This window comes from Tachypleus tridentatus, chromosome 6 (genome assembly GCF_004210375.1).
Source record: "Tachypleus tridentatus isolate NWPU-2018 chromosome 6, ASM421037v1, whole genome shotgun sequence".
NCBI classification, from domain to species: Eukaryota; Metazoa; Arthropoda; class Merostomata; order Xiphosura; family Limulidae; genus Tachypleus; species Tachypleus tridentatus.
The window spans coordinates 16,279,443-16,306,608 of NC_134830.1; the positions used below are offsets into that span (position 1 = coordinate 16,279,443).

At 33.0% G+C, this 27,166-nt stretch overlaps 1 protein-coding gene across 1 annotated transcript in view; it reads left to right on the top strand.

Moving 5' to 3' along the window:
* LOC143251556 (vacuolar protein sorting-associated protein 54-like) overlaps nucleotides 1-27,166 on the top strand; it is a 49,921-nt gene that overhangs the window by 14,127 nt on the left and 8,628 nt on the right. Inside the window, exons 4-8 of the mRNA XM_076502827.1 lie at nucleotides 2,556-2,590; nucleotides 4,335-4,472; nucleotides 18,784-18,926; nucleotides 22,052-22,151; nucleotides 23,711-23,853. Coding sequence (XP_076358942.1) covers nucleotides 2,556-2,590; nucleotides 4,335-4,472; nucleotides 18,784-18,926; nucleotides 22,052-22,151; nucleotides 23,711-23,853 — 559 coding nt within the window. The remainder of the gene's footprint in view (nucleotides 1-2,555; nucleotides 2,591-4,334; nucleotides 4,473-18,783; nucleotides 18,927-22,051; nucleotides 22,152-23,710; nucleotides 23,854-27,166) is intronic.

Sequence of the window (27,166 nt, forward strand, 5' to 3'; positions counted from 1 at the left end):
ATCTTTGAAGGCCAGGAGACTTCTGTGAGTTATATCTCATAAGATTTTTCACATTTTTTTGTTGGTGGCAGTTGGATTGAATTGTCTGTTGCAGGGCATTGTGCAAGCTGGTATCTGAACCTGTCCCAGCACTTGTGTCTCGCATTATTTGGCAGTATCTTCCCCTGAGGGTTTTTGACTACCCCTGTAACTATTTTAACCAGGTCCACTATATTATAAGGACAGGTGAGTATTTTTATTGATAATGTTCTCTCTTCTTTACTTTCCAGGGTCTCTTACCTCTTTTACAGGATCCCACTCTGTAGAGAGTGTTACCCAGGCAGGTGTGCTTTATCAAACCAATTCTGCACTATCAATAACTAACTCAGTATCCTTTATCTAGGTTACAGTGGGTTCTGTAGAAATGAGGTGTTCCATAAGACCACCTAGAGGCTGACCATGTGGTATTACTGTACCAAAGTGGACTTCCATTCATGAACTATCACAAGTTATGCATAAGGAGATCCTGCCCATCCCTGCCAATCTTTGAATTGAATAATATTAGGATCTGTTTGCTTTTAAATATTTCAGGAACTCGATTCACTTATTGCATTGTTTCCAGAGCACTGTTTCTCAGGACTCCCAATATGCATTACCCCTCAGATTCCACTGAGGGAGCTAGTGAGTCTTTACCACACGTAGTTACCAGTAACTAGGATGGTGGACAGATTATTCCTTCAGAGTTTTATTAGAGTGAATTTTCTCAACTCTTAGAAAAGAGGATGAATTTTGGGGCTCCTTCTACCTAAGACCATGAATTTTCTTTCCTAGATATTGATAGGAGAGGTGCCATTCTATGTGGGAGCCTAATCATAACATCATTTCAGATTTGATGCTCAGCTAATCAGTTGTGTTAAGTGTGTCCCTTCTTTTTGTTTAATATTAGTGCAGTACATTGTTCATGAAAGAGGGGCAATGTCTCTTTGCTATTCCAAATGCAAAGTGGTCATATCCCAGGTCCTTGGTTAAGCAGTGCTATTTGTTTCATATTCTTCCCATAATTCCAGAGACATAGAATTTTATTTTCTTACTTGGCTGTGGAGTGACATTGTGTGTTCATAATTCCAGATCAGATGAGTTTTGTTTTCTCAGGTTGAGTATGGCATACAGGATCCTATCATTGCAAGTTTGGAATGTTGCCTTCTGGATTTCTTACCCTCTTGTCATGATTCTGGTAGTTGGAACGCATCATTCTCACTATAGGTCAGTATCCACTCACAAGTATAGATGTATATTGTTGTCCAAATGCTTTAACCACTAATGTGGGATATAGGGACTATGGCCCTATAATTCAATCCTGACTAAAGGAACCCTGGCTATCTGGTTAACAGATGACAAATCATATAAAATTCTACCCACAGTACATGAATTAAGTTCTGGGTGAAAAGCATACCTGTTCTGGGTGTAATGTACAAGGGTGCTAATATTCTATTGGCACAATCATGATCTATGCAGATGCCTTCTGTATGGATAATGCCCTCACCAGCTTTCCAACCTTTTCAATATAGGGTTCTAGCTATATTGTGAGTGCAGATAAGTATATTTTGGAACTTTATATTTTCTAAAATCAAAAATGTATTTACATAATACTTAGCTCCTTTTATGCTCTCCTGCCCCTCCTCTCCTCTAAGAGCCAGTGTTACAGACTGCAGATTGAGTTCATTCAAAAAAGTGATAACATTATCTGAATGAAGTGCCTATATACAGTACCAGGACAGAGGGTGGTATGTTGACATAAGTGGAGAGTGTCACGAGACAGATATCTCTACAGGTAATTAAGAAAATAAAAAAATTGAAGCAAATAAGAAAAAAATCAGACCATTGCTTAGATGTGCATAGGAAGGAAACCATAGCATTAGAATAATAGTTGTAGTGTTGTTGTTTTTGAATTTTGTGCAAAACTACCTGAGGGCTATCTGCACTAACCATCCCTAATTTAACAGTGTAAGACTAGAGGAAGGCAGCTAGTTATCACCACCCACCACCAACTCTTGGGCTACTCTTTTACTAACGAATAGTGTGATTGACCATTACATTATAATGCCCCCTCAGCTGAAAGGGCAAGCATGTTTGGTACAATGGAGATTCAAACTCATGACCCTCAGGTTACAAGGCGAACACCTTAACCCACCTGGCCATGCTGGGCATAGCTGTAGTGTGAGGAGAGGTAGGTATTATTGAAAATACATTTTCAATTTTAGAAAATCATTACACAATAACTAGTTATTAAAAGATATGATTTAAATAGTGTATTCCTTCTAATTATAAAATAGTGTAATTTTAAATCATTTCATGTATATTTACATTTGTGAAAGTTATATATCGAGTTTTTGTACATTTAGTAATTGATAAAAAAAAAACCCTGAAAGTGTTTGAGATGCAATATAGTTAAGCAGAGAATTAAGAACTATTTATAGATTTTTTATTTGTGTGTAGATGCAAACATGTTTAATCAGTTTGAAGTTTCTCATTTTTACTGATCCAAAAAACAACAGAATATTATTCTATTTTTTCAGATAAAAGACTCCCAGACATAGACACTGTGCCAAAAGTAAGTTTAAGCATGTTAAGAAAAGTGTGTGGGTTATGTTTTACATTTTTAGAGGTAAACAGTACAAACCAAAATATTTAATGTTTCTATTTCACTAGAACTATGTAGAAATATCAAGAATATTGTAGGATGTTTTATTATGTTTGTGACATCTCAAAATCTAATCAAGTAAGTTTAAATAAATATTACTATGAGGTGATTTCTTGGTGCCAGATTTACTGACTTTAGTAAACTACATTTTTTTAATTATTTTTTGCTTTTGACTTACAAGATTTCAATCTTCTCAAACAAAAGCATCCAACACATAGTATGTTTTGAATTGTTTAATACTTTTCTCATTGGGACACCTTCTTTATAATTAAACATGTGATATTGGACTTACTTTTTAGGTCTAACTATATATACTGGGCTGAACCTGGTCTGATGGTTAACTTGACAACTGTGTATCTGTGTTTTGTTTCACATTTTGTAACTGTCTTCAGTTACAACAACAAAAAACTATGTTGTGCACCATTTGGTCTGACAGAAATAGCCTAAAATTTGACTGTTGGTGGTGTTAACTATTTGACTTTTGTCTGATCCATCATTTCAAAGTTAGAGATAGCTATTGCATAGCTCTTTATGAAACTCAATAAAGAAACAAAGTGATTACTGTTTGAGACAGTAGAAGTTTTACATAGAAGAATATGCCTAGTACCTCTCATTCCTTGAACCAGTTTCACTCAGGGTGATGTTGTCATTGGAATGCATGCCTTCTTTAGAACATGGATTGTTGAGTCACTCTTCTGTGTGGATTGAACTTGTTTGACACACTAAATGTCTGATTTAACATGTTCCAACATTAGAAGTTTACAAATTTTTTTTTAACCTTCTGATGTGCCAGGCAAGAGAATGTTCTTCAGTTGCATTAATTTCTTTAAGAAAGGTGTTTATTTTGGTATGTTTTTAACAAGAAATATCATTTTATGTTAGGTCTTAATAGACCACTTGAATATATGGAGCTTTAGGGATTTCATTTGAAATTCATATACTCGAGTTCATAGATTTATTATTATGCTTATCACATGATACAGTGATACCAAGATAATATAGTTTTATAGGATTTTTCATATACTTTTGACTGTTCTTTCCCTGGAGTGAAAGACACCACGGCTTTCTCCAGTTGCATTGCCATATAAGTGTAGAGATTCTAACTAACAATTAAGTTAAAGGTACATATGGGCTAATATATTTGAAACTGACATTATGAATTTAAAATGAAATATATATATATATTTAAGTGTACCATATGTTTATATTCTTTGTAACGCTAAAGAAGTATGAGAAAACTAAAGGAGGACCAAATAAGGTTCTTTAGGTGGGACATAAACTCAGAGGTAGGAAATGGATAAGGATGGACCCAATTGTACTTGGATGTTTTTATATAAAGTACTATACATGTGGATGTTTATTCCATTTTGATATAAAGATTTGACAAATGTCCAAGTATAGAACATTAAGAATGAGGTGGAAGTAGAAATGTCAAAGGAAACAACAGGAAGGTATTATTTTCTTGGCTCTTGTGTATAATGTGTCTTGACAAATAGTCAAGAAAATATGTAAATGTTACGTGGTAAAGATGACTTTTTGTTTGTACCATAGGCATACTTTGCATTTGAAAAAATAAATTGTGAATTATTCTTGGGTATACTTCATGTTTTATATTGCTAATGTAAAGTTAACATTTATTCTTTCTTTGTTTTAGGTATTCCTTCAGTCAGATTTTTCTCTGCATAGTCCAGAAACCTTTAAAACTGTCTTACCATGGGCTTGTATACAATCTGACCACATTACTGTAGAGGATTTTAATACATGTTCATCCTCTAAGCTATTACAGGAAAAGGTAATTTATGCTGTTATTTGAACTGCTTTTAACCAGTCTTAAGACAATTATTGCTTCCATTCTTTTGATGTTGTACAACTTTCTTAGTAAGAATGTTTTTTTATTATTTCTAGGCTATATGTCTAACCCCTATTGAGTTTAATCAACCAGTTATGTTGTTTGGAATAAATATACTTTTTATATTTTTGCAATATCCTATTATAATACAAATATTTTGAAACTGTTTCTTATGCTTTTGATATTGTAAAAAAATATGAAAAATTAATAATTCATTGAAACAAAAGTATTGCTTGCAAACATCCCAAAATAACTTTTTATAAGTTGTAATAGCCGTGGATGTGTTTGATTTGGGAAAACAAGAACAAATTTTTCTACAAATCTTCTTTGTCAAACATTTTTGAATATTCTTTGGTTGTTTAGACCAAGCTGTTGTATTTCATGTGGTATGATTATTTAACATTTAGTTTCAGGTCAGCTTATATTAATATATCATTCAGGCCATTTGTAGTAGTGGGGTATGGGTTTATTTGGTCTTGGACATAAATTTTTCAAAAAAATTAGGTTCTAATATTCAAAAGTTCTGCAACTGAATTTGACCACTAAACACTTAATGCTGAACTTAATTGTTAAAAAGACTTAATTACTTCCAAAAAGGCAATTTTACCTTTCAGAAGTGTTTAAGATTTCAGAATCATTCACATTGCTGATTGGATTTCAAACTTCCTGAAAAACTTTAGTAACATTTGCGCATATCGGAACACCACAATAATTTTATAAGTGTACGACATTGACTTTTCAGATATTGAGTTTTACATATCTCACATCTTTCTCAGTGAGGGTTGTTTTTGTTTTGTCTACTCTTACAGGATAAGAGTTTTCTTGTAATAGTGCAATGTTTACTTCACAATATATTGTGAAAACCAATCTCTTGACATTTTTATTAAATTTCAACCAGCATCATGTGAGAATTTGACACTGACTGTATCAATGCGTGGATAATACTCTGTTTTTTGCATTTTAAAGCCAACATCACACTATATTAGCTGTATGGATGATGATTTAGAAAAACTCTAGCATCTCATATATACCTACACTTACCTGTACAAGAAACTCAGAATGTGAAAATTTGAAACCTTTTTGTCACTGCAGAAATTATAAGAAATCACACGTTTCAACATTGCAGTTATTTGTATTTGATTAAAAATGTAGAACAATTTGTACAAAAAATCTGTGCAACTAATTGTTGTGACTATGTGGTTATTTGTTCTTAAAATTTTAAATTAATTAAAGGCGTAGCATATTAAATTCATGGATAAAGTGAGAAAATCAATAACTTGTTTAGTATGTTGTTTTTCTTCCAACATTTTAAACAGTTATAGTCTTATATCATAAACACAACAAATCAAAAGCACAGAAACCATGAGGTGTTCTTGTAGAGTTACGTTTTACTATTTTCATGTTAGGTAATTAATCTTCATAAATGATCATCCATCATATTGATTGTATTCTAATTGAAACTGATTTGTCTGCTCTGTAAGGCATATATAACTTTTCTCTTTTTCTTGTCTTCTTTTCTTGATTAATTAAGACATTATTATATATCATCAGTGTTCGTTGACTTTCACTTAGAATTTCTTCTTATGAAATAATTTTGCAGATACCATCTGTGCATATTTCTTGATTTGATACAGGTAGATTTAACACATATTGAATATATGTAGTAACACCTTAGAAACATTGACAGCAGTTTTATTCATTGTGCTAAATCAATTAATTTTCATATTTTCTTTCAGCTAAAAATTAAATGTTCAGTTTATGTTCTGTGTTGTTGTATTGAGGAAATACAGGAGTTACTCAACTTTTTTTATGCATTTTAATGGAAATTGCTGTATATTTCTTGTCCCTGACTTTCAGATGGCATTTGTGTTTGTCAGCATAGGAGGCCTTATGGTCTTCATATGTGGATGACACTTTTATTTTTTCATAATGAAGATCACTGTTCAAACTTTTTAGAATATCTGCACTTATAACATCTTACTATTAAACTAATATGCAAGTTTATGAAGCATAATAACATATTTTTTAGACTTTTTTGGTAATCATAACATAAATGGATTCTATTATATATATACATATACAGAACTATTCACATTTCAACAGCATTATTTCTCTTGTTATGCTGTATAAAAGAAATCTTGTAATAGGCCTATTAATAAATAGAGCTTATAAGCCATACTTCATATATTTTAATCTACATTCTCAAATTTAATTTTTGCATGATATCGTAAAATGTAACGGTGCCATCAACATTTATCAGAAAAAACTATCAACACTTTTTTAACTTTGAAACTCAGAAATCCACCTAAGCTACCAATTGTACCCAAACTAACCACATGCTCTTGTGTCCTATACATAACAAAGCTTTCCCTTTTGAAAAATCAATTTTAATGCATAATTCATTATCAATGCCCTCAAGTTAATTTCAGATTAATTTTCAAGTTCTCATCATATATATAAACTTTTTTTCTATCAGCTGTCTCTCTGTTTGTCTTATTTTCCCCCTTACAGTCTTAACCAATTTCATTTCATCCTTCTTCTGATCCCATCTGTCTTTACTATCTTGAACATGTGGATCAGATTTTTTAAACAAGCATGCCATAGAGAGAGCCCACATCCCCCTCCCTCAGTGTTTTTACTCTTGTCTTTTGTGGTCCCCCTGAAGATGAGAAAGGATGGAAGAAGGATATGAGCACTTTCAAGTGGGAGAAACTTGAGGGAGGATAAGTATCTGAACCTTTAAACAGATATACACAAGGCAATATTTTACAAAGGAGAAAAGTAGGTAAACAAATGAGGAGCCCCATAATGTAGAGTGATTAGGGTGCAACAGACAGTACTAGGAAAGTCAACTACATCCAAAACCCATGATGCTAGGAACCAACATCTACTCAGGGATAGGATGTGGATTATACCATTACAAAATATAAACCATCTGGAATAAATCCAACCTCAGGGCATGACATGAGTTACTTGAAGAATATTGTAATCTGGGAACCCAACATTCAGTATCAAAAGGATGTCTATGTAAACAAAATCTACTCCCCCCACAGCAAACCCAGCCAGATTAATGCAATGAGCAATAACATCCTTAGAGAAAGGTATACAAAGGATAGCAAAAAGATAGAACCAGAAAAATTCTCCTTACCCCTCTGTGACCCACAACACAAAGGAAGCACAATCAAGGGAAGAAGATAGACAACCTTGAACATACATGAAGATTCATGTTTATTGATTCACTCTAAATCCAAAACCCAGCCAAGGGGTACCAGCATCTGTATGAGGGTAGGATACGGTTTCCTCCCCATCAAAGAGGTGAACTGTAGTTCAACTTCTTTCTCACTTTGCAGAAATTGTATAATGCACATTGGAGGATAGCACATTGTCTACACCTGCAGAGCACCATTACTCTACTTTGTATTGAATGCTTTTTTTTTTTTTGGTGTGGAACACATTCAGCAGGACTCCTCCACAGTCAACCACCCCAGAAGCTTGGAACTAGTAAGTTGTAAGAACTTCATCTTCCACTTGAAGAAGGAGGTTTAAAATGCATTGAAGAGTTCAGAGAAACCTCAGTACTTGAGATGGTGCAAAAGGTGATGATGAAACCCAATTCTGAATAGCAGACTATCCCAATTTAGTCAGTCAAGGTATGACAGAGATGAGCTGCTGTGTCCCTCAGCTTTACCCATGAAGTCCATAGGTATCATGGTCTGAAATGGGCAAGTTTGTGACACAATATCACAAGGATATTCACTTTTAAGAAATCTTGTAAAATGTTACATCTCAATGGTGAGCACTGTGAAGCCATGAAATGAACAGCACAACTCTACATGGCTGTACAGTGTGGGTTTTGGAATGTAGAATACCTGGTCAGGTACTACTTGCCAAAGGAAAGGATCCATGTAATGAAGGTGTGGAGGACAGGTCCCTGGAACAAAAGAAAGCACCAATACAGACAAACCCAGTCTTAGAGTTGCACTGAAATGTAAAGAATAGCCACAGGTATAAAGTAAAACTCAAATAAGCAGGAACTGCAATATGATGTAAATAATGGGAGATGACTGTGTTAGGCATGATCCACATGCCCGATTGCAAGATTTCCTCAAGTGGTCAAAGAAGATAAGAAGCAAGAAAAAAGGCAAAGTGCTGAATTTGATGAGAAGTTACTCTAAACAAATTCCTGTGGGAAGGGGACAATGATAAACATGCCTGCTGGATTAAACAACAAATCAAACTGTTCAGTGTAGAAGGGGATGGATCTCTAGATGAAGAAAACTGTCAAAGGATGAAAAGTCAAGAATGGGAATTACAAAAGAAAGCATTGGAGGCATTATAGCAATGAAAGGCATGCCCCAAACATAAGAGTCTATCCAGATTGGGATGAGGATAGATATCAGAGACAGAATGAAGGGAAATAGGCAAAAATGAGGAGTTATTCTCATGTACTGTTGATGTTTACAGGAAAAAGGTTTGCATTTGTTCCAAACTTTGTGCAAAGCTACATTAGGGCTATCTCAACTAGCCAACTGTAATTTAGTGATGAAAACCAGAGGAAAAGGAATTAGTCATCACATCACCACTTACTGCCAAACTTTGGGTTACTTTTTTTTTTTTACTAAGAATAGTATGATTGACCATTATATTATAATACCCCCCATGGCTAAAAGGATAAGCATGTTTGGTAAAATGGGAATTCAAAACTGAAACCCTTAGATTGTGAGCCAAGTGTCCTAACCAAATAGCCATGATGGGAGGAAGGAATGATCCAGATAAAGAAGATAGGTATGAAGTGTGCATGTGACATTGATGATGAACAGGTGGGATAAGCCAAAAGGAGAAAAAAATATGTTTTAAGGTAAAGTTGAAACATACAAAAAGAATAAGGATTGAATGGAGGTAAAGTAAGAGAACGGCAGACCACATCAACATTTCAGACCAGAAGAGTAGGCTGTCTGAAATGGCAATGAATCCAGAAGGAATGAATTAACATGGCAAAGACAGGTGAAGCAAAGACTCTACAGTATTGGGATAGATGAAAGGTACGAGACAAGGCTGCCTTACAACCTGAAATCAAGAAGACTGAAGACCCCCAGTCAAAAACCCATGTAAGAAACTTACAGATATCTGTCACAATAGACTGAGCATATAAAAATCTCCAACATTTGGACCATATGTAAAAGATTTTCTATTTTCATTGATATACCTTCATGGAAGTAAGACGTATGGCTTCAGACAAATAGCAAGCTACTCAACAGGAAAAATCCAGAATTCTTGCTATGGACCAAGCATGCCAAGCATGAAGCTGGGGGATATGAACTGTGGGATGTAGAACTAGTAACTGTGATTAACAAAGGAGAGTGGGGAATAAGGGAAAGGGTACAAAAGGAAATAACTGGAGTTGCTGCATTCAAGGAAACCAAAAAGGAGCTATCATAAAACTCTGGATGAAGTGGCAAGAATTAAGGAAACCACCCAATGAAGCAATAAGACAGGAAATAAACATATAGGAATTTATGTGATTAATCTTGACTGAAGGCATCGAAAATCAAAACCTGACGATAATGCACCGGAGACCAAAAGAGTGGTAATTTACAATGGGAGGAAAATGCAATTGAGTGCAAAGCCAGCAGAAAATAAGAGGATCAAGGGAACACTTTGTTGGATACATCTTGTTGGAGCAGGAAAGATGATCCATCACAAGATGTAAAACACCAGGAACATTGCATGTAATTAAATGAATGTGGTGCATGTGGCCCCAATAGAGGAGATCCAACATACGAAAACAGATGGATCTCGACCAGGTGCCACCTTGGTGATTGATATATACCACAACTGTTGAATTGTTGGAATTGATCATCACCAGAAAATGTCTGATTAGAAGTAGGTCATTATCCAAAGCCCAATGGATAACTAGAAGCTTGAAGATATTGATATATAAAATATAAAGACTGCTCATCGACAGACCAATAACCTGAAGTTTCCTGGTGATTGACCCATGCATCTCAACACAGAAGGAATTCATCTGTAAACAGAAGTATATATGGACAAGGAGGATGAACTGGGATGCCCACTAATGTACGAGTCTTGTCCAACCGCCAAGGCAGATCATCCACTAAGAAAGAAGAAGTGTAATAGAAAAAGCCAAGGAATTCTGAGCAAAATTCCATTGATCAGGCAGAGCCATTGTAAGGAACACATATGTGCATGACATAGGTGGACTAATGATGTCATGGAAGACCACATCCCCAAAAGCAAAAGAGCCTTTCAAGCAGAAAGTGAGGTGAGCTAACAATGCCATAGAACAAAGTCAGAGAGAAGAAGGTTTGAGCCCAATGTGAATGTTTAAAAAGACACCCAAATGGACAAGGTATTGTGAAGGATGGAGGCAGGACTTCTACACTTTGATTAACCAGCCTCTCCAAGCAGCTACATGAAAGAGCTGGAGAGTATGACTGACCGACTCCAGTTCAGAATGGACCTGAAGAACCCAATCATCCACGTAATAATGGAAATGCAGTCCTAGAAGAAGAAGATGAAGAGCAAAATCCCTGACCATCTGACAGAAAATAAAAGGTGCAAAAGCAAACCTAAATGGTAAGACATAAAACTGGTACACCACCCAGCAATGGACAAATCGAAGATATGGACTCTGAGAATACATACTGATAAGCCTCCCACTGGGTTGCTTGCACCCGAGGCAGGAGACACGAAGTGGTGAGATTAACTTTGGAATTCATGTTTGAAGAGTTGACAAAAAGGTGACTACAACAAGGTAGAATTAAGGTAATTCTAAAGAAAACTGGGTAGTTCATAAAATATAACCACTTTGTTAAGAAACTGCATCCCAAACCAAAATCAGGTCAGAAAAGAAACACATACATGCACAAGCACTGCCAAACAAGAAGTGATAGTTCCATAGCAACTCCTAGAGGATCATAGAGGATCACTTCCATCATATGAGTATGCTGTGTTCCTACTGGTAGAGATGTGATGCATAATAATTTACATGAGAGAGACATTGAAATCTGGGAGTGGAAGGCTTGTGGCATGCATAAAGCAAATGTTCCCATATAGGAGGCAGAGATGAATTAGAATAGTTACTCTTGTGAAAAGAGAAAAGTACTATATTCGAATTACCCTTTTTTCTTTCTTGAATGACTTCAAATTGTAACATAAAACTAAGTGTTTATTCTAAATAGCATCAAACTTGAAACAGTATACATCTGTTTATATTTAAATTCTATTGTTTCATTGCCCTTTCAACTGTATATAAATCAATATTCCTGCCATAAAATTTCAAAATTAAGTGGTGAATGAGGTGCTCAAGTTACCCTATCAAATTACACAATGCATAGACAACTTAGATGTTTGTGAGTATCCTTCATGAAAATTCGTTATTATTCTTTATTTTAAGTAATATAACTTAAGTTTCTGATTTTTTATATTTTAGTTACTTTTCTAATAACAAACAAAGAATACACCTGAAAAACAAGAAATAGTGTATTTACATGGGTCTTTTTTTCTGTCAACTCTTCATGACATTTAACCTTACTTTCTCATACTAATGGCATAATTTTTACACAATCTTTTTCTTGCAGTTGATTGTCCAGGACACTTAATCCTACTTTTTTATACTAACAGTAATAATCCACTAAATAATTATTTATTTAAATAAAGCACCAAAGAACACAGATTAATAACAGTTAAAAAATCAGATAATGTGCTATGAATACCAAACGTTTTCTGGCTTTCTAACTGTGTAACAAGAGCCATTAAATAAATATTGAACTAATACTGCCAATGTACTTCACATGGCAATAAAATTTGAACTGGAAACAAAATAGACAATTCTCTGCAATATAATGACATTTGATGCATTAAAACTTTGGTTTTCTATTGGTTATAAATGATAAAATATAAAACATCAGACACAACTATTGTCAGGTAGGTGTGACAAGTGGGATCAGCTATCAAATGTCACTGTGAAAATAAATAAAAAGATGGTTGAGAATTATGAACATATTTCAATGATGAGACTGGTTTCCTGTGAAAAAGTTGTCAAAATAAGATAAACTATAGTTGGGCTAGCCAGAAAGTTCAGATCTGGAATTGGAATTCAGTAGAATGGAAGTTAATGATTCACCAGTACAAAGGCATTGATCATTGAATGGGTAGCCTTTCAAAGAGCTACTGCAAAAGGTAAAGTGGAGAAGCTTAGAAACTAGAGAAAAAGGGGTATATGAAAATGTTGACCCAGCCAGGAATGGAATAAGTTTAGTGTTGAACAAGTTGAGAATGAAGTTAAGAAACTGTAGCAAAGTAAATAAAACAAGAACAATTACTACACAAACTGGAGAGGTAAGCTCTCATTGTGGAAATACAGCCCCAATAACAATGTGCATACTAGAGGCAGTCTATGTTACTTTACTGACAGCATGAAAATAATTTAACAAGGAAAGGCTTATGTATTTAAAATGTAAGTTGATTGTTTTGATTATTACACTTAAAATATATTTCATCCAAGAATATGTTTTTTAACTGGTTAACAAAATATAAAAATAAAAACAGTTTTGCATATACAGCTAGTTCTGGAATACTATTCATGTTTCACATAACAACTCTGAAAGAGGTTGAAGGAAATTCTCATCAATTGTAAGATTCTAATTTTTAATGGTGTCCTCTTATTGATTAATGTTCTCTTTGTTTTATCAGGGAACAATGAAAAATGATATTTATCAATAACACTTGTCATTTTTTTTTCCTTTCATTGCTTTCAAATTCAATTTGTAATGTAAAATTTGATGTTAAATATTGTCCTTTTAGTGTTCCATAACATGATTTAAAATGTAAGTTTAATAATAAATATTGTCCTTTCATTGTCTCCCTAATGGAATCTAAATAATGTCAGTTTGTAATACACTTCATATAATTTGTTTTGGTATGCTCAACCATAATGTGCTATTGCAATAAAGAATCACAGCAAAAAGTTTTATAAGTTAACAGTGACAATGAAAGCTTGTCTTAATACAGCTTGGCATAACAGCCTTTTTCAGCAACACAACTTCATATGGCTAAGTGAAAAATATCTTGGATAAACATTTCTCTTCTTATCACATACAACATCTTAATACAGTTAACTAATAAAAAAAGTAAAGCAACTTTTAAAAAAAAATTAGGACTGCAACTGGATCAGAATTTGTTCATTTCTTTATAAATATGTCACCAAAGCAAGCTTCCATTACTTTGTTTCCATCTTTACGCAAATTTCTACTGAATGGGAAAGAGTACTGACTTATATGGCTGAAAAGATCAGAAAAAGATATTTCATTATGTGTTTAGATCACTAGCAGATATGAGCATACTTACATGTGTGTAGGGTGTCACTCCCTTGGAAAATGAGAAACATAATTCTTTGTTCATTCAGCATACATATACACTTTTTATTAAATTCAAAATTTCATACTAATTGAACATACTTCAACTCTGCCATTAGAAATCTAGAGGACAGACTCCATTTGCAAGAGGAGGGCACATAAGTTATGCAATATGTATTCATGTATACACTTCAACTCTCCATCAGATTCTATGGAACATACTCCACCTGTGGAATGTCATTTGGTTTTGTATAGTGTACTCACTTCAACTCTACCATTAGACCCTAGAGTATATACTCCAGCTACAGGAGGAGAGCACTAGAGTTACATAATATTTGTCTACACATGATAATATACACATCAACTCTAGTGAACAGACTAGTTGTAGAAAGAGGGTTTAATTGTATAAAGTGTGCTCACCTAAATGCTACTAAACAAACTCATACAGCAGGAGAATAGCACAAGTGACATGAGTGCTTTATACAAGAAGGAGCTTATATTGCACTGACAACATTATTATCACTCCACTTCTTACCATATTGTTATTCTTTTCTATTGCTCCAGTGGTTTAGTCTGACCAGGCAGGATTCTCCACAGTACACTACCCCAGCAGCTTTAAAATGGTAACTTTACAAAGTGGAAGACCTGGATAAAGTGATTGGATCCTCACTAGTATTTCAGTTTGGAAAGGTATTTTACTGGAGACAGTGTAACAGGGGAACTCTATTTTTAAAAGCCAATATGTGAAAGAAAAAGTGCTGGCTTTTTCTGTGGTAGTCCAAGAAATTCAGAGCATAAATAAGTGAGAAAAAACAAGCAAAAGAAGAGTGAAATAAAGAGCAAGAAGCCAATGGCTTGAAAGGGTCATGCATACAAGTATACCATAATTTACTGGCTTGAAAGGGTCATGCATACAAGTATACCATACTTTACTGAGGTCCCAATCAAGTATAGAAGTGTGATGAAGGTGTCTGTGAATAAACTGAAACAAGAGAAAGAGGACAGGGGCAGAAAATACCCTGTGGTACAGGAAACATGTATTGTGGTGAATAACACTGTTCAATAGCTAGTAATGATTGAAACTGATAAAACCATAGTTGATCACTCTTTTTTTAGAACCACTCTTTTCAGATGGGTGAAGAGTATATCTGGTCTAAAGTGGTGCAGTTCCCCTTTTCAAGTATTCAGGTACAACTCTTTTTATCTATGGAGGTATTCTTCAGATGCTTTTGTGGAGTACATCTGTTCTTCCCTCCTCCTAATCAATGTGGGGTTCAAGCTATAATATTATTACCCTGAAGATGTATTTCTGATGGGTACTTCCCTCTTCTCACACTTCTTATCTTTTCTTCATACACACACGTTTTGGTACTTACATCTTCTCCCAAACTTTGAAGTAATAGTTTGGTAAAGGCATGTAGAGGGAGTCACATGAGTAGACTATACTCCTATTAATGGAGAGGTGACACTAGATGATTCACATAGACTTGTTGGTGAAAACATTTGATTCCAATAGAAGAGAAACGGAAGACTTGTGGCATATGTAAAGAAAAATTTTCCATATAGGAGGCAGCAGTGTATGAGAATAACTGCTCTTGTGAGTGGTGAGAAGTATCCATCTGAAATACATTTTCAGTATACAGGAAAATTATAACCTTAGATTTATTTCAAATTGTTTTTGGTAGCTACAAGGTCAGTCACATTGTAGAGAAAAATAAATAAAATATAAAATTTTCCTGATAAATAATTTTCAATAATTATTTAGGATGTTTTTAGAGATTACACGAATGAAATTTTTCTGATGAATAAATGTTTTTTTATTTTAAGATTGGAATCACTTTGTGCTCAGACAGGTAAACAGAACTAGCTAATGTTTAGAAATATTCAATTAAAAAATTAATATTTTGTGTATGAAGTCTTATAATGTCAGTCAAATGTTGTTAAAAAAAAAAACCACACTGTATTAAAAGTTGTAGCAGGGAAATTGTAATAAGTACAAAATCATTAGAAACTTGATTCATTCATTCAGGCCTGTGTGGAAAGAATTAAGTAATATATCTTATTTATTTCCTACTCTTCAACAAATTACTTCTTTCCTTATGTATTGATTTATAAACATGGTGTATAAGTTACTTTCATGGTCAGTTACAGTGCTGCCTTGTGTGCCACCTTTTCATCCATGAGAGCCATTAGTCTTTTCTCTTAATGATCTCAAATTTCTACAGATCTTCCTAATTGTGGTTGGGTTTATTCTTATGTATCTTACCTTTTCCTACATTTATATACCAATTAACATTTTTTGCTCTATCATCTCTCCCTTTAAATAATATAAATTGCATCAGGTACATTATTTTGTGGTATCTCTACCCTTGATACTTCACAGACTTAATTTACCTAGCAGGTCTTTTACTTAAAGGCAGATAAAATCTGATCTTAATTCTTATTCAGAGGAATGTTTTGACATCCTGTTAGGACTGTTTGTTTTTATCTTGTATGTATTGAGTGTTTAATGAGTCGTGCATAAAGGCTGTTTATACTGTACAATAAATCATGATCCTCATACCTTGCTCATTTTACATAACAAATGAGCTTTGCATTTGATCTGTGTTATTAACAGTGATTTTCCTGAAAGCCTTACAAGTGAATTTTGAGTTGTATCTTGCCAAATTTGCTATCTGGCATTTTGATCATAGTATTCTTCAGAGGATATTTTACAGGCCAGCATCATAATGCTGTATGGCCTAACACTCCTTTTAATAACTATAAGGGTATCTGGGGCTGTGAAATTATTTGACTAAGAAAAACATTATCTTATAATATGAAAGTATTTAAATGGCTTTTTCACATGCAACGTATACCTCTATGACTGTTCTCATTGAACTTTCACTGGTAGTGAACAGGAGATATCATTGTGTGGCTAATAATCCATCAATAGATACCTTTCCCACCTCTTGATGCATGGTCTTATGTAGCATTGGAAACATTGGAGATGGGACAACTGTTCTCTGTGTAATGTTTTATAACTCCAACTGGGATGGGGTATATCTTACAGCTTTATTTTTACCTTTCTTAACCACTTTGGTTGTTCCCATTGTACTATCCTACTGTTGTTCAGTTCATTCAAGTGTCTTTTTCTATCTTTTTTCTTTATTTTTCCTGGATGTCCACTGACTGGGCAAGTTTCTTTACTTGGCCATTTTTGTTAAATGTGGATTTAAAGTTCCTTAGCCTCAGGAGCATGTCCAGCCATTAATTATTTTTGGTATATTGAGCTCTTTTCACTAAAGTTACAGGAACGGTGCATTGCAGTCTGACACTGACCTGTTATGTCACTTCCTGTAACCACTTCTGAAAATGTGGAGGTCTTGCAGATTATTCAATACCATCATCAATACAGTCATTTTTATGTATTATTTAATGGCTATGAAAGAAAAGAGAAAAATGTATTTTCTGAATGACCTTGTTTGTTTTAGTTTCTTATGAATCTTAATTCATTCTGCTCATTTTTGTTTTTTTCTAGGTTGTTTTCTTCTTGCCCAAATTAACTCTTTCCATTTAGGGTTAGTTGAAGTGACTGACTTTGTAACTGCAAAAGTTATTCACACGATAACTTTTTAACATGTTTTTGTATCTTCACAGTATTTGACAAGCTTTTAGTAAACATTACAAAGCTTTTGTACCAGAAAATTCAGAATTTTTAATTAAATATTTGTACTTGGGATTTGGAAGTGAATACAGAATCAGAGTGTTGACTGTTCTGACTGCAAAGTGATTTGCATATTAAGATTAAAAATAATTCTTTACATGTAAAGGCTTTCAAATTTAATTTGCATAAATTCTCAAACCTTCTAAATAAAATATTCAACGTTTTTTTTTTATGAAGAACCGTATATTTAACCTGTTATTTTCTCTAACTAAACTATCAGTTTGACTGACCTTGTAACCACCATAGAAAGATAGTTAATAATTCTAAATTGTTCTCCCGCTTTTTTTTTTTATAAATTGTTTGCTGATTGTCACAGAAAACTTGCACCTCTTTTCCTTCATTTTATTTCCCTTTGAACCATGTCTAACTAATAATCCCACCACACAAGTTTTAACTCACTTGGCAGATGTATAGCTCAGATTACCATAATGAATAGTGTAATGTACAAATTGCTCATGAAAATACTTCATGAACGATTTTTTATTTTATTTTTCATTATTTTACCTAGTCTTCTCTAATTAGTTTCTGATTTTTGTGTGTTAGTTATTTTAACTTTAAATAAGGAATATACATCAGAAACAAAATATAATACCTTCCTTTGACCTCTCTTCCTTTCCTTTTGGTTGTTGATGAACTTCGGGCCTACTTTTTGTTATAATGATGGTACTAAATAATTTTTAGTTATTTAAATAATGCACTTAAGAACACAGAAAAATAAAATAAACTCTATCCAGCAACCATTATGATTTAACTTGCTTTCTAATCAGGACAAGATTGGCCTAATTTAATTCATTTTCTTCTCAATCTGAACAGTACAAGATAAATTCCTCATCCCAAAATGGTTATTTTGGCCTTTTGTATTTCAGATGAAAACCTGCTTGTTTGTGATACTGTGTTTGTAGAATTAAAATGAATTTCAAGGAGATACCCTCCTCTGAAATACATTTCTACTCATATCTTAGCTACTGGGAGATAATGTAGTAAAAGAAATAAAATGTGTATAGGAATAACTTTTTGTAATGAGAAGTGTAGACTAAATCACTACAAATTTAAAATTAACTACAGAAGCTTTATTTAAACACTTCCAGATATTTAACCTAGTTTTGCTATTGACCTAATAAAATTCTGTGTGGTTAGAATTTGCAACTAATTTTTGTATATTTTTGTTCAGCTTGGACACTACTTGGATATAGTAGAAGTACAAATTGCAAGGCAGATTTCGTTAAAGTCCAAAGCTTTTTTCCATGCAATGACTTCTCATGATGCTTTAATGGACCAGTTGACACATACAATAAAAGCAGTTGAGGACCTAAGGTAAGTACTTTGAACACCTATTTTAGTTTTGTGTGTAATGAAGCTTGTAGGTAAAAATGTTTTGTTCTTAACACTTGCAATAAGAATTATTAAATGTTTCAGGTGACACAGCATTCTCTAAGCTAACTATAAAGTGGTGTTAAAAGTTAAGAAAATATTTTTGTGATTATTGCATTGTCAACTTTTTTATGTAATTCTGGCAACAAAGGACAGTAAATAGATTTAACTTAGTAAAATATAACTGAATATATTATCTCTCAAAAATTATCTGATTATCTTATAAAATCTAGAAGTAGTGTTACTTTGTAAACATTTCAAATTTGGAATATTATAACATTCTTAATGTTGAGTCTCTATTCTGATGTATTTGTATTGAACATATAAGACCAATTTAAAGTATATTTCATATTGCCATGATTTTTAATATCTCTTCATATTTAGTTGTCTTGGCACTTTAATAATTAACATTCATTACTTTATTCAGTTTATTTGATGCATTTCTGCTGAAAAAAGTGCTTGTTATCACATGTATGTTTATTTTGTATATAATCTTATAATAAGTATTCTTCACTACTTTTATCCACTAAGAGAGTGTTATATAATTAGAATAACTACTATTATTCCTTACTAAGATAAACTCATTTGCTTTTCAATTTTTTCTAGTGTTAAAAGTTTCATCAATATATTTTTTCAAAAATTAAATTACTAAAAATAACTTCTTGTTAAGCACTTTCTATTAATAGATTGACTATAATCATGGATATAAATTTTTATTTTTATACTTGCTTTCTATTTGGCTCATTTGAAAAAGATTGAAACAATGTAGTTTATATATATTTTAAATACTTCTGTACATTTTTTAATAGGCTTGTTTAAATTCCTTTTGCTAGCTTCACATTTTGTGTAACAGGAATGTGTCATAAGATGTAAAATCATAGAGGGTCACAACATGTAGTTCGTGATTTGAAGTTGTATCTGTGATTGTGTTTTACTTAACTTTAGTGAGTGTGTTTTTGGCAGAAGTTTTGATAAAGAACCTAAAATGCCAGTGTACAAATCTATTAATCTTAAATGAAAGGTATAGAAAATAATCTGATGAGCATTTTCGTACAAAAATTCAATCTATCTGTTTGCCCGTTGGGTAGCTGTGTTATCATACTAAGAGTGGATGTAATAACATTGGAAGTTACTTAGAAAGATGTATTTTGGGCTTACGTAGAGAAGTTTTACATTATTGAACCCCGAGTTATCACTAAACCATCTCTAGACGGTTCACGGGTCAAATACCATGTCATCATGGTTGTTTACTTGCATTCAAAATTTTTATTTAACTGCTATTTTATAATTTATCTCCTAGAGTTTGGTATCAAACTGTAGATTATAATTTTAGTTTTCGTATTGTACATATATTTATTTTTTTAATTTAAAATTAAATAGTAAACAAACACTTAAACATAGATTTTTGTGTTTCATGTGGTATGTTGAATGCAGCAATGATTTGTATTAGATGTTTGTGATATCAAACTACAAAGTCTTTAGTTTTGTATGAATTATTAATTCAAATTACCAGTATTGTTAAGCTAGAATATAAAACAAAAAAACCTTTTGTCTTTTCCATCTTGTGATATATCACCATATTTAGTGAATCAGACACAGTCCCTCCCACACACACACTTACCCCTTCCCATTCTTTGAAATGAGCCCTTATATATACTTGCTTCTATATATAACATATGAATTAGCAATCAGAAGCTCAGAATGTTTCCTCAGTGATTTTCTTAGTCATTTTCAAATATAACAGCATCCTCTTTTTCTTTCAAGACAAACCTTTGAACTAGTAGATTGGACCTTTAGCCTGTTCATGATTTCATATATTTTTAGATACAAATACAATTTAGTTATTAAACTTAATAAATTATAATGGAATGCTATGGTATTAATGAAGTAATTTATGATTTTTTGGTTATTCATATGTATATATAAAACCTTAAAAGAATTTTGTTTTATATCTTCCACATGTGAAAATTTAAAAAGCTTAACAACTGGGTTCAAAGGTTGTAATTTGAGGAGATAATTGATTACTTTACTTCTTTTTTTTACTATTATATGTTTTCAGAAAATATATGTTTAAGAACCTGTTTGTAAATACTTATAAGCTATGTAAATATACAATTTATAATAATTGGAATGAGACTGTATTTAACAAATACTAGTCCACTGAAACACAGCCAAGATAGATCACTTTGTTAAAACTAAAGGTCGGTTTTATATTACTGGATATGGTAACGTGAGTGCATGTGCATCTCATCATTATAACTTCTGTATTGTTGCCAGGCATAGCTGAAAGCTCAATATAATGAAAATATTAAGTTTATATAAATATATAACATTGTGAGATTTAAGCCATTTAGTTTAAAAATGTATGTTTTTGTTTTATAATCTCTAGTCATTCTAGAATGAAAAATGCATATTTTATAGTGATTTTATAAAAATCTTAATTTTATATAGTGGTTACAAGATTGGTAAAATGGACTGAACTCATACAGAGATTTTTAGTGAAAATATAGTTGATTTTTTTAAGAATCGTTTGACAAAACTATCTGGACATTAAAAGGATTTTGCATGTAAAATTTGACAATTTTGTCATGCATAAAAGTATTTTTAATCTTGAAAATTATTTTGCACATTGGAGAGGTAACGTAAAAATAAAAATAGGCAAGAAAAAAACATTGCTTAACAGACCTTAAGATGTGTTTAAAAAATTTAAAATTTTGGATATGAAAGCCTAGTAGTATTTAATGATAATCTACCAACTTTTGTGAACATATGCTTACTGATTTAAAAGTAATAGATTGAAAACAATGACAAGCAAAACATTATTACAAAGTCAGTCCCTAGAACTGAGCCTGTACTGAAAGAGGTAATATGGCTGCTTTCACTTGCCATAAAATGGACCTTTTGTGAAAAAAAATAAACCTTTTGCACTACCTTAAGAACCCAAAATAATACTGTTAATTCTTTGTATGCCTGCTGCAAAATTCTTTTGTTATATTCTATAAACATGGTAGATGTGATGTCTTTTTTTTTAAATGTCTTTATAAAATACCTTGTACTTATATTTAAAGGAACAAGATACAAAAAATTGATGAAGCACTTGTTAAAGGAGCTCTTCAAGTTATTCACCTTCAAAAGCGGCGTTTAAGGCTACATGTACTATTTAACAAGGTATGTGCATGAGCTTTTAAAATTTAAATTACTTAATGTAAGTTACTTGAATGATTTATAAAATTATCATATAATAACGTTAGTATTTTGAGAGCACAGTAGTTGTTCAGAGTCAATGTACAGAACCTATGTTTTTAGTTTCTTTTAATATATATCAGTCAGTCTATCTGCCTGTCTGTCAACTTTGTTTCTTCAACTCTGCATAACTGCAGTATAAAAAGAAGATCTAGAGTACCTAATAATCATGTTGTGTATGTAATTTCTGTATAGAAAACCACTATTGTTCATCCAGACATCTTTAGGAAAAACTAATGCAAAGTTCCTATGAGAAAAAGCTGAAGGTTGCTTTTTCATGTGTATTTCTATATCCAGTATAGAATCTGGATGATAAAATGGAACATTACATCTAAAGATAGAACTACTGAAGTTATTGTCTTTAAACAATATCATAATGTGTAATGAAAAACTCTATGTGCAATTTACCAAACCTGGAAATGTACTTTTATTATAAGCCATAGTTTTACTAGAAGGTGTACTGATAGAACAGCCTGAGGATGGAGTTATCTCATCTGGTACATTTTGATGTCTGAGGTAAACAATTTGCTTTTGATGTGAGGGAGCCAAAAATTGCTCTAAACTCCTGTCTCTGTTTATAGTCTTCCACTAGTGCCTGGTGATTCTGTATTGTTTAACCCTATTGTTATTAAAGTTTAATTTTATCATCCTTTTTGTTTGTTAAATACATTATCTTTTATTTATATTATTTATTGAAATGCAGTTTAACCATGTTGGTTTATTTCATAATTTTCATTATGGTATTCCATAGTAGTCCTACCATTTTTTTTCTGTCTTGTTGTAATAAGGCTGGCTTGGCCAGGTAGTTAAAGCACTCAACTCGTAATCTGAGGGTCACAGGTTAGAATCCCCGTCACACTAAACATGCTCATCCTTTCAGCCATGGGGGCATTATAAGTGATGGTCAGTCCCACTATTCATTGGTAAAAGAGTAGCCCAAGAGTTGGCAGTGGGTGGTGATGACTAGCTGGCTTCCCACTAGTCTTACACTGCTAACTTAAGGACAGTTAGTGCAGACAGCTCTCGAGTAGCTTTGCACGAAATTCAAGACAAACCAAATCTGTAGTAATAAAGTGTTTTATTTTAATTCTTCTTCACATCATGTCTTTTCTTTTGTATGTAATTGTTACGTATTACTACACTTGTTTTTCTGATTATTAGGTCACAAATTTCTATCTTTTGCAGAGATCACATTATGGTATGCTGGTATCAATTAGCATAACTTAAACCACTCAGTGTTACTTAATCTATTCCAATCTAACTTAAAGTATTCCAGTATTTACACATAAACTTATATTGTTAATGTTTATCACAGTGCAGGAAGTCATCAACCAAATTCCATTTCTGCTTGAACTATGAAAAAGGACTACAATGTATATTTGATGATTATTCCAAATGTTTGTGCAAGTTTGTGGCAGTATTATAAATTATATGTAATAAGTATATTTAGTTATGTGTTTTTGATGTATATTTTTTATTTACAGGCCAAAGTGATGGCCACAGTCCACCAAACTCAACCAACTATACAACTACTTCTCTCAACTTCTGATTTTGTTGGTGCAATTGACCTTATCTATACAACCCAGAAAGTGTTAACAGAAGAACTGGCTGGTATTCACTGTTTTAGGTAATAATAAGAACAGTAGTGATGAAGGAGTATGTATATTAACTCTCTTCATGTGAGCTTGGTCAATTTGACCAACCACGTGACCTCTTTGAACTCATTTGAAGTCTTTATACATTTAATACTTCTAACTTTTAATATAGTGTGTATATCTTCAAACATATTGGCAGTCTTTCAGTTATCATTATAACTCATACAAAAAGTTGTATTTGTTAGTGAAGTATTTTGAATAAACTAAAGCAGAGATTTGTTTGTATATATATCGAGTAATTGTTTTGAGTAGTCCATGTACAAAGTAATTTTCAATTTAAGCAACTGTATCACAACAACAAAAAATTTGAAATAATTCTAAATTAATCTTTTTCTCTTTCTAGAATTAACTTCAAATTGTAACCTCAAACTGCCTTAATTTAGTCTAAGTAGTTTTAAAAGTCTTAACAGTATACATCTATTTCTAATTAAATTTGATTGTTTAATTGCCCATTGAACTGTGTCTAACTATTTGACTGTACACACCATTAAAAGTTGTAAACCACTTAGGGTATGTTCAGCTTATCTTACGCTGTTGAGTGAAATTACCCACAAGCTACTATAAGCTGCTTGAAAACATGCCTCGTGAAACATATTTATTATCTTATTATTTGTGTTACCTAAGATAATATTAACTTAAAAAAAGAACCCTATTTTTACATTTTAATTACTTCTTTAATAATAAATAAAGAATAAACATGAAAAGCAAGAAATAAAGTATTAACCCAATTTTATCTTTTCTTGCTCTTGATTGTCAAGGACACTTAATCTTACTTTTTTATACTAATGGTAGTAATACACTAATTAATTTATAGTTAATTAAATAATACACCAAAGAACACAAACTAATGACATGCAAAAAGTGGACCATTTTCCATAACTATCAAAGTCTTTCTGGCTTTTTAACTGGGTGATAAAAGCAATTACAAATTCACTCAGGCCCAGCGTGGCCGCGTGGTTACTTGACTTGTAATCTGATGGTCGCGAGTTTGAATCCCAGTCCCACCAAACATGCTTGCCCTTTCAGCTGTTGGGATGTTATAATGTGACAGTCAATCCTACTATTTGTTGGTTAGAGTAGCCCAAGAGTTGGCAGTGGGGAGTGATGACTGGCTGCCTTCCCTCTAGTCTTTCACTGCGAAATTAGGGATGGCTAGCCTAGACAGCCCTTGAGTAGCTTTGCACGAAATTCAAAACAAACCAAACAAATTCATGCACAGTAGTCATTAACTTTCTCATGAAAATGAAGTGTACTTCACTTGTACTCCAAGTGAAAATGATGATTTTGTTTTCTAGAAAACTATGTTATATAATACATCATTTTATAGATGAAAACCTTGACTTTATATTGGTTATAAGTAACATATAATTAAGCATACAGGAGAACTATTAACAAATTCTGAAAGAGACTATGTGGCAGGAGGACCTGACTTTCTATTTGATAGCTTTATAATCAAGCAAAATTGAAGGCTATAAAAGTTATGGTTCATCTGAGGAATGTCAATTTTATAGTGAGTAATTTACAGTTAGTTTTTTACTTTTTGAAGGAATGGTGGATAAAATAGAGAAGACAAAATACTTAGAGAAAATGTCTCGTGTCACCCAAGGGGAAATTCAGGATTGCTTTTAATATTGCCTTGTAAAATAAAAAACTTCAAACTTTTATACTCTTAAAATGGATTATTAGCTATGATTTTATGCTATACTGATTGGTAAAACATAAATAAGAAGTAGTTTCATAATATAGATTTGAGATAATAGCAATGACCTGTTTGATTTTATTCCAAATTTTCAAACCCATGTAAAATATTTTAACAAGTAATTGTTTGTGAAGTAAGATTATTGGCAGCTTAATTTCACATTGACATTGTTTTATCCTCCATAGGCCTAATGTTAGATTCCAAACTTATGAGCAGTTTTTACTGATTAGCTTCTATATGAAAGCTAGGCCTGACATTACATTGTCTCAGGGATATGGAGTGAACAGTCTCAATAGCCCTACCACCTTCTTTTTTGAGGATATGGGCTTCCTTGGAGGCTATCATTCCCTTGGATCCAGTTCACATGTGTTTGCTTTAATGAATGCTTTCTAATCAATGAAATTTCTTCCACATGCCCTTGAACCATTCCATTATCATGTTTCCTGTGATCAGGGTCAACCTTTCTTGGTTGCTCCTCAGGGAATTGGTTATGGTGTGGACTTCCAGTCATCCACCATCTCTGCAGTCTCATTTGTTTACAGATATTTTCTTGGTGGGTTGGGGGCTTTCCTTGAATCCCAAAAGATTTCCAGTTGATAGTCTGTCAAGGATATTACTCTCTGTTTTCAAAATCCTGAAACATTTAGCTGTTTGTCAGGCTCTGTATAATTTCGTTCCACTCCTGAGATGAGGGAGGGGATTTATGGTTCATTCCAACTATTCCATTATCTTTGGCTATATCACCAAGCAAATCCATAGCTGTATGTTTTTTGGACTCTAAGTCTTCTTCAATATAACTATGACCACTACATGACAGTCTTAGCATGTCTTGTTCCTGGTATTATGAATCTGGTAGCTGATTACTTATCTTGATTTACCAAAGGTTTCACCAGGGAGTGGTCCCTACTCCTATAGGTATTTTGGTGAATGTGTGCTCAACTGGGAACACCACATATAAATGTGTTTGTGACTTGCTGGAATGCCAAAATTCCTTCTTTTGGACTCTGATTCCACACCTTTCTCTTCTGAAAGTAGATGCAATCATTCAGGATTGGAGGTATCTTTACCCATATGCCTGTCTAGGACTCGAGAATCTTTACCTTATTCAGACTGTTGTGTCCAGCTGGTTGCTCTGTATTGGCCTGCTTAGACATATTTCCTTTTCTCTGACCTTTACTGAAGTGTTATACCTCTGTACCAGTTTCTCCTGCAACAACCATGATTGGACATAGTTCATTGCAGTGTCACCAAACACCACCATCTTGCGTAGCTTTTGCTCAGTCCCTTGCCTTAACTCAGGAACTCACCCCTCATGTAGCATCTTTCCTTTCCTGTACAAGAGGCAATAGTTTACCTTCATACCTTCATGCATGGAAAGTCAATATGTGTACAGTGTTTATTTGCAACCAAGTTGTCATCTAACTGTGTCTTCAGCTGCTCACTTTCACCAGCCTGAATGATCTCCCAAGGAAGACACGTATTGTCTTCCTTATGTGACAGTTCTATGTACTTCTGTTTGCTTTTGACTGGAATAAGTTGATGTATTACTTTTTCCCTACCTTTTTTAGTTGATACATATCATATTT